The sequence below is a fragment of the Copadichromis virginalis genome, linkage group LG15 (assembly GCF_057382275.1).
Source record: "Copadichromis virginalis isolate Kocher_CV1m ecotype Utaka linkage group LG15, C_Virginalis_male_GT1.1, whole genome shotgun sequence".
NCBI lineage: Eukaryota > Metazoa > Chordata > Actinopteri > Cichliformes > Cichlidae > Copadichromis > Copadichromis virginalis.
In genome coordinates this window covers 22792666-22802356 of record NC_140632.1, presented here as the reverse complement: position 1 = coordinate 22802356, position 9691 = coordinate 22792666, and the positions used below count along the sequence as shown (strand labels likewise).

Below are 9691 nucleotides of genomic sequence, written 5' to 3'. Positions count from 1 at the left end.
AAGCCCTCCTATCAGAGATCATCTCCAGATGGGGTATCCTGGAGAAAATCACAAGTGATGATGGCACCCATTTTGTAAATCAGGCACTGAAAGAAATCAGTGTGAGAGTGGGGTTTAGATTACAAACACATTGTGCATGGAGGGGCTGTAGAAATAGCGAAAGACTCCTTGAAAACCTCCAGCACACCTCAGTCCCTATGAAGAGTTGTATGGATGAGCTGCCAGAATGGGGGCTGAAACCCCAAAGTGGACAGGCGTGTCTACAGAGCTATGTAACAGTGAACTGATTGTGTATTGTCAAAATCTCCCCAAGACTCTCTCGCAGATACACCAGACAGCGAAGGCAGTCCCTCCCAGAATGGCAGAGGAACCCCTGCACCCTTTCAAGTCAGGTGACTGGTTGCTGGTGAAAGGCGTAAGAAGGAAACACTCGAAGGCAAAACGCTGGTTGGGCCCATTCCAATTCCTGCTGACCACACAGACAGCAGTGAAGGTCGCGGAAAGAGGCAAGTTGATCCACGTCAGCCATTGTAAGCTCTTCACAGGAGAATTGCCTGTGACACAGAAAGTACAACCAGACAAAACACATTGGGCAGAATAATCCTCGCACCTCATCCAGGTAGTAGGCTACCCTCTACCTGCAATGATGTGCCAAACCGAGAAGCAGCCCTTGTGCTATTCACAGGGCTGCCTTGTGGTCGAGCCTCTGGGGAGACCTGCAGCTGAAGACCTGCAGCTGAACACCATGCCAAAGCCCAGAGACATCCGTACAATAGGAGGAACTGCCAACAAGCAGAGAGACAAATCTCTAAGTATGGCGGATGCCTTGAACTACACTATGTATACTCAACCACTCAAGATTTAAGTTTTGATCTGTGTAATGTGATTAATTGTAAGGGAAAGGGTGACAGTTGGAGAGGGTATGATTTGTATTTGTGTAGGCCACCAAGGGGATGGCCCGAACCTAGAGACCGAAGCTGGTGCAGTAGCTGGGACGATGTGTGGTCTCACTTGCAACCAAATTATTGGGGCCCAAACAAGGTACGAAATCTGCGCTTTTCTCATTAAAGAGAGGCCGGGTGGGACTGGGACCAGATCCAACCCCTTGCTATTGACCATAAATGGTCTGAAACAAAATCCCTGGTCCATCGCATATTCAGGACGATGTTATGATCTGTCTGAAGACTCATTTTACATGATTATCAGAGTAGACCAGGCAGGCACAGATAGCATGGGGATAATTAAGGTAGTTCTTCACTCTAAGGCGGAAACTGTCGGTGGGGGTTACATTCCAGTCAACGGCACTTCAGCACCACAAAGATTAAGGGGTGAATGTCACGGATTTGGCCTACGAGACCTCCAGAGACCTATTTGTGAGGTATGTAAACATATCCTCACCAGAGGACATGATACAGGTAGAAACAGGGTACATAGATAAAAACACCTGGCTGGATTGGATAACATACACAGCCAGTACAAACAACATGATAGAGTGTGTGGCCTGCTCTACAGCGCGCCCCACACTGTTCACTGTGACTGCCCCTTTATTGTTCAGGGAGGACAGGCCAGGCTTTGACTGCATGTTACAGCTCCACATGAAGGAGGAGGTGGGTCATGACTAACAAATTTTAAGTGCACTTTTCCCAGTAGTCAGGAAGGGTGTCACTCCTCCTCTGTTTTCCCCAAGGGCCGGAAATTACACCTGTTTAACCAGGGTAAGTGTCACCCCTATAGGAAACTCAGACGCTGCATGGTGCAATGAGGTCATAGATGTCACTGAATGGGCAAATATGAGCAGCATTAATGTTGCTCGTGCTGACCGCTCCTGGTGGTGTGGAGACAAGACCGTGAGAGACACTCTACCCAGTGGTTGGTCAGGAACTTGTACTATTGTGAGATTAGCGCTCCCTATAGTGTTAATGGGATCTCATGCTACTGCAGAGACCGTTGTGAGTAGAACTGGTAGAACCATGTCAGAAGATTCTGATTTGACTAAAAACTCTCCAACTTACATAGATGCTATAGGCGTCCCTAGAGGTGTCCCTGATGCATACAAATTAGTTATTTCTTAGATGAAGGATGTGTGTGTGTGTCAATATGTCCTGGTGAAAAATGCTTAGCTATGCTTAATGATGTTTCAATATGTTATCTGCTAAATGTTAGATCGTAGAGGGACAAATTCTAGGAGGTTCCTGAAGCAATGTTAGTGGAAAGTCTTCCCTGCCCAGCAATAACCCAGGTGGGACGAAGTAAGCCCTTGTAGCTAAAAGATAGAGGGATAGCATTTTACATTTCCAATAAGTAGGATTGTGGGTTTGTGACTTACACGCAATTTAAAATTAGTTAGATATGACAGTGTGGTTGAACCTGATGCTTATTTTTGTCATGTGTATGGCACGCAAACAGAGCTGACATTAACCACAATGTCATCAAAACACCTCCTACCCTAGTACCCTAGTTCGCTTTCCTGACCTCAACAGACTGTTCTCTCTGTTGAGGTCGGGAAAGCGATTCCGCTCCCTGAAGACCAACACAGAGAGACTGAGGAGGAGCTTCTTCCCGCAGGCGATACGGTCTCTCAATCACACCACCACACAGTACTGACCCACACATGTGGTTCTTACACACACACTGGACTTTCTGGACTTTGTTTTTGCACAACACTGGTCACTATATTCTTCATTTCCAGTTAATACTTGTACAGCTGCTGTTATTGTGTATATATTTATTTATATTTAGATTTCTTCATACATTCTTATATAGTTCTATATTGTGTATTGTGTATTTTGTTGTACAGTTATTTTATTTTCAACTTTAATTTATATATTTATCTTTATCTTATTCTTCCCAGTTAAATTTACCCTTCATTCTAATTTGTGTTGTACAGTTATTTCATTTTTAACCTTAATTTATATTTTATTCCTTCCTAGTTAAATTTACCCTTTTTAATTTTTCATATTTATTTCCTATCTTATTCAGAGCCTTTTCCTTTTTTGTTCTCTTTAGGTCACGAGCAGTTGTCCAAGCATTTCACTACATATCGTACTGTGTATGACTGTGTACGTGACAAATAAAAATTTGAATTTGAATTTGAGTTCTCAGAAAAAAATAATCTCATGACCACAGTTCTGGTTTAATAAATACATAGTATTGTAATTAATAGCTATATTTTGTTAATTTCTGAATAAAATTTTTTTTCCAGTTCAAACCAAACACATGCTGATCATTTTAGCAGGTGGTTTTCTAGTACTCTTCATAATCCTGGCACTCATTGGATGGAAGAGAAATAAAAGTGAGAACACCACATTTATATTTGAGAAACACAAATATTTTTTTTAAATAAAGTTGTTGGACTTAAATTGTTGTTGTTGGAATTCCCTATTTTGTCTCTTTAGGGAACAAAACACAGAAGAGTGATGAAATTGTGAGTTTTAAACTGAATAGTCAAAGATGTTTATACAGCGAGGACTTCTATAGTTAATTTCTCTGTGGCTATAACATCACTTTATTTTAAGTATCAGTGGTTTAAATGAAAAATATCTAACAACCTCTATTTGTTCAGGAACTGAGCATGAATTACTGCGGTATACCACAAACCAGTCAGAAGGGGGTGAGATCACACACCAGTGCAAATTACACCTGTTTCATATTTTACTTATGATATATTTATCCTCTAACACACACACACACACACACACACACACACACACACACACTATACACTGAACCAATTATTAAAAGTAATGGTACTCATTACATTTCCATTTTCCTTAGTGTCAGGGGTAGATGGTTGGGTGTCCAGATACAAAGAATAATAATAATGGACTGGATTTATATAGCGCTTTTCAAGGCACCCAAAGTGCTTTACAATGCCACTATTCATTCACACACTGGTGGAGGCAAGCTACAGCTGTAGCCACAGCAGCACTGGGGCAGATTGACACCAGAGGGGCCGATGGCACCAGCACCAGAGGTGCCTCTGGCCAACACCAGAGGCACCATTGGCCCCTCTGGCCAACACCAGTAGGCGGTAGGGTAAAGTGTCTTGCTCAAGGACACAACGACCAGGATAGAGAGCCTGGGGATCAAACCAGCGACCTTCCGGTTACAGATGCACTTCCCAACCCCCTGAGCCACGGTCGCCCCTTACAAATTCCTTATAAATGTTTATAAGGAATTTGAAATCTATATAAAACTGACATCAAAAGACATTTGTTGCCTAAATGCAACTTCACAAAAAATGCAAATGATTAAAAAAATGTGTCACCTTTTTTGAATGGTGTTGGAGTAAAAGTACAAAATAGTTTGAAAATGGTAAAAAAGTATATACTATAAATGTACCTCTAGAAATTAAGTAATGAGGTGTATTTGAGTATTTATGTTCATTTTCTATATTTTTCTGACTTTACTGCGTAGGCTGATCCTGCTTACTATCATACCATTGGTAACAGAAACAAGACCTACAAAGCCCCAGTAAGCTGTCTCACTGGTTATACTTAATGTTAGTTTTGTTGCATGAAGACAAATTTCAACAATTAGAATTTGCTGTGTATAATTGTGTTGAATGAAAAAAAACTTACATTATGCGTTAGGATTTGTGTGTGTGTGTGTGTGTGTGTGTGTGTGTGTGTGTGTGTAAAACCCCTACAGCAGATTAAATCAAAGCATCAAGGGTGCAATGAACAAAAATAACACATCTCACACATGTTTGAAATTCATGAAGAACAAAAAAAGTATAAAAAGCAATGACTTCACCAGTCTGGTCTATTCAACTATTAAACTAGACTAGTTTATTGTCTCAAAAAAAAAATCAAATTTTTTTAAGTATGTCCCTCTAAAATAAATAATAGATAATATCTATCTGCAATCATTACTTTTGAGATTTAAATGTCTGTAAATTCAATCTAGAAATCTTTCTGAATCTGCACACTAGGAAATACTAAAAGAAGGCACAGGTTAATCACAAGAAATTTGATATCAAAAATATTAACATATCACCTCTGGTTATTTTTAATGTCTAGGCTAATCCTGCAGTTGATGTTTCCTATTCCTCCATCAAAAAGTCCAGGAATAAAACCCAGGTAAGTACCAGTATTGATCAAGAACAAATCACAGCAGCAAAAATTTTGTATAGATATTTTTTTTTATTTCTGATGACTGAAAAATTATGCAGTTTTTTTATGTGTGTATTTATTATGTATTTATGTGTGTGTGTGTGTGTGTGTGTGTGTGTGTGTGTGTGTGTGTGTGTGTGTGTGCTGCTTTCCTATATTTTACAGGTTCAGAGTAATGACCATAAAGATGATGCACTGACTTTCTCCACCTTTGGCAAAGCCTCCAATAATGATAACAGGATCTACATGAACATGAAAAGCATACAAAAATCCAGGGGCAGTTATTTTTAATGATCAGAATATGCTTTATATTATTTGATATTACTGTGATGATCATTTAGGAACCTACATAAATCCTTTTTTTCCCTAAATGATTCATAAAGACAAATTTCAAAAATCAAAACAAAAAACAACAACTTATAATTGTAACATTTTTTCTTTTTCGGACATCTTATGTTTAATAAAAAAATGAGATATTTTCTGTCAATTTACTTTGCGTGATCTGAATTCCAAACTTTGCTAACAGCCAAAACATTTTACACTTTTAATTTTTTTGCTATATTTTGAATAAATACTTATATTAATCAGTGGCAGGGCGTGGCCTGCAGTGCCGCTGCAAGAGAGGTGGTCACACCTGAGCGTCATCCACAATCACGCCTCGCTGCCTTAAAGTCTGTGCTGTCTCTGCTGTTGTGTTATGTGTCGGGCTGTGTGCTGGAAAGCTAAACCCAGCTGCATGTGTACAGCAACGTGTGTGAAATTGATCAACAAAGAGAAACTGTAAAACATGTTCATGCAAACATCGTCGGGTCTGCCGTGATATCTTTACAATAGGACTTCTGCTCCTGAACCTCTGCGCACAGCTTCTGCAGACTGGGGCTGTACAATGTCACTTTCATCTTTACGCAGGACTGTAAGCTGTTGTTTGTAAGGCATGAGCGGTTTTTGTTTTTATCATTGTTCATGGTGGGGAATAGCTGCTCAAACACGTATGTGGATCCGAAGATCGACAATCCACAAATTAGGCATACTGTTAGGCAGCTCTCGTCAGAAGTAAATAAATCTGCACAGGCATCATTACATCTTCTATTTTCTTCAGATATTTTCCTTTTCTTTTTTTTTACATTTCTCCATACTTGGCCTACCTGGGGTTGAAAGTCTCAATAAATGCACGGCGGGTTTCGGCTGGTATACCGGCTTCCACGAGTGTGACTCTTACTTTGAGCAACGAAAAATAATAAAATATAATTTTATTTTTATATTTCAAGATCATGATAATCCTTCAATTTAGAACTACAAGTTAAAAAAGAACTAACACAAATAAAATACAATTCAGCTAAATACTTTTACAATTTATTCTCCCTAACCACAGGGCCACAGCATAAAGACTAAAGAGCCGCAGGTTGCCCACCCCTGGGCTAGGCAATGGTACTATCATGGCCTCTGTATGCCATGGCCCAAGCGATATATTCAGAGAACCCTTATTTTTTTGTGAAATACTTCCACCCTATTGAAGCAGGAAGTAAAACGGTGGGGCTCACTAGAAGTGAGAGAGCACATGGTACAGCAGGATGCTTATAATACATGATGGAAGAACAGCAGCACAAACTTCTCAGTCTGAGAGTTGTTTAGTTAACTGGATAAACTGGTTTAGATACAAAGAGGGAGGGCAGCATAGGCTCCCTGTACCACGACTGAAAGAGCTGAACCCCAAGATGGACCTAGAAAGCAGATAAAGACCGAGATGCAGTTGATGTGCACAGCGTTTATTTACAATACCAAGGTAAACAGTGGAAGATTGCAACATGCGACTATTTACAACAGTGAGAGACTGTGGAGATATTTACAAGAATGTGACAGGAAGTGCAACAGTGAACAAAACTAGAGAATAAACAAATACATGGGAATCAATGGCTGAGAACGATTGAGGCACTATTTACATACACTATTACAAGGAACATGAAGTGCTATATACACACGCTGTGACTATAACCCTGAATAGGAAACAAGACACTAAATCTACATCAGGGCTGGGAATGGAGGCTGTGGGCTAGAGACAGAGTTAGAACCTGAGGGGACAGAGGTAATGAGCTGGTGTACAGGGTCATTGATGGCAGGTAGGGATGGGTATTGTTTAGGTTTTATCCGATACCAGTACCAAACCGGTACTTTTGAAACGGTGCCGGTGCTTAAACGGTGCTCGAACTGGTGTTTTAAAGAATGGAGAACACAAACTTTGTCCAAAAACCTCTCATAGTTAGCTGTTTTTTTTTGTAAAAAGATAACAATATTAGCCTTGCAGTTATAGGGCATATATTGTATCACTCTTGGCTGGAAGCAGTGCTTAAACACTGGAAAAAACACCAACTTTGTCCAAAAACCTCTCATGTTTAGCTGTTTCCCACTTTTTCTTTGGTCATTTTAGCCTTTTTGGCCAGGGTGAAGGGAGTATCTGCCATCAAACAAGAAGACAGCCGCATGTAACTATGACGGTGTTTGCTAGTTCACCTTACCTTATTAATGTAATAACGTGGTTAGCCTACTCAACGTAAATTACACACGAACAACATTAAGCTACTCACCAGAGAAGAACGGCTGCTGCTGCCATCATCATCCGTCATCAATTCTGCTACACTGGCAGGGCTAGGGGCCAGGACTCTCGTCTTCGGGTTCTTGGGGGATGTTGCTAACACCGGGTCGATAACAGGCACCACACCCGCAGTAGATGTGCCGGTGTGAGGTCTCGCAGCAAGCTATCAAATATGGTGCATTTCTCGGCTTTTAAAAAAACGCCATGTGTCGCCAGGTGTTTCACCAGATTCAAGATGTTACCTCCTTTGCACAGTATCACCTTAAAGCACTTGTTGCAGGCTGCTGAGTTTGCATCTTTTGCTGTGAAGTACAGCCAGACTTTTGACCACTTCGCCTTGGGGATTTTTTTATCTGTAGGTCTGCTCTAAAAGAACGTACGTACCTGGGCCCGCCTACTATCCTTGCAAAGGTAAAATGATTGGCTAGAATCCAAAGTGTGTGACAACTCGGTCTGGTTACTACCGTTAATGCCATAATGGCACTGGATACCGGTACCCATCCCTAATGGCAGGTGGAGGTTTGTGAGAGGAGGAAGGCTAAGCTGGGTCTGGGTGAGTGAAGAAAAGGTGCAAGAAAAGGTTTTAACACAGTATTGCTTTCAGGAAATTTCTAGCTGAATATCATTGATATTATGCATGAACCTCTTCTTTTCTTTCTTCCTATTCTTTTAACATGGCAAATTTAGTGTATTTTTCAGACCCGTAACCTATCAAAAACCTATAAAGGTATTACATTTCTCTCTCTCTCTCTCTCTCTCTCTCTCTCTCTCTCTCTCTCCTTATTTATTTATTTTTTCTCAACAGTTCCATCTCAGCCATCCAGTTCCAGCTTCTCTGTTAGAGCTGGAGATGGAGTTACTTTGCCTGAGATAGATAAGAATTCAATTACCAACGTAAATTTGGTACGGTTCAGAAAGAAGCTGGATCTAAATCAGACACACTGAGTGTTACAGCACACTGTTCTCTGGTTATAAAGGTCACATCAGAGGATCATGGTCCTTACACCATGATTCAGATCAGGACAATCAGTTACAGACTCTCAGGTGGATGTTCTTAACATTGAGTTCATGGTCTGTCTGTATCATGGTGTTCCAGTCAAAGAAACATATTTACACAGAGATCAGTAATGTGTTTTGATATTACTGATGGTATTTATCTTTAAATAGGGTGAGTTTAATGCATATTTCAAGCAAACAAAAACTTTCAAATACAAATTTAAAAGACATATATGGCTGAAATTTATTTTCTCAAGCTGTCCTATTATCATTTTACTATCTCTTTAAAATAGCGATTAAAATTTGGTGTGTATATTTGTGATATCTAATGTCTCGTCACTCGTATATTTTTTCTTTATGTGTGTATTTGTTGAGCTTCTATCATCTGACATATTTCAAGTAGACATAACAAATGTGAAGAAGTGACCTGGTCTGTGTGGGTAACTGCACTTGACTGGTTTCGATCCTATTTAACTGATAGAAGTTTTTCGGTCAGGTCCGGTAGCTCTTTATCCACATCCACGCACCTTACATGTGGGGTCCCCCCCAAGGATCTATCTGTGGCCCAGTACTCTTTTCACTTTGCATGCTCCCATTAGGCTTTATTTTCAGGAAACATGAAATCTCATTTCATTGTTATGCCAATGTCTATCAAACCTACTTTCCTCTTAAAAAGAATTCTAAAGACTCTCTAAAAATGTTCTGCTAGACTGCCTTGTTGATATTAAATCGTCGTTTGCATTACATTTTTTGAATGTAAACGATCAAAAAACTGAGATTGTACTATTTGGACCTTCTGACCCTCGTTTTTCTCTTAACGGTGACCTAGGCTCTGGAAAAGTCCAGAACTCCCATTTCAAAAAAATCTGATTGTGTCCTTCATCTTTTTTCATTTAAGACACAAAGAAACTCTGTTGTAAAAGCCAGCTTCTTCCAGTTCAGGGCTCTTGCAAAAACTAAGAACATTTTTATCATTTGCTAACTTCGAGAA

The 9691-nt window shown here is 40.0% G+C and overlaps 1 protein-coding gene across 1 annotated transcript; it reads left to right on the top strand.

Moving 5' to 3' along the window:
- Nucleotides 1-358: 358 nt before the first annotated feature.
- On the top strand, nucleotides 359-5592 carry LOC146692439 (uncharacterized). The gene is made up of 7 exons (XM_085433424.1): nucleotides 359-415; nucleotides 620-812; nucleotides 3396-3424; nucleotides 3563-3610; nucleotides 4417-4473; nucleotides 5022-5081; nucleotides 5280-5592. Exons 1-7 carry the CDS (start codon nucleotides 359-361, stop codon nucleotides 5403-5405), a joined length of 570 nt encoding a protein of 189 aa, XP_085289550.1. The 3' UTR covers nucleotides 5406-5592.
- Nucleotides 5593-9691: the final 4099 nt, after the last annotated feature.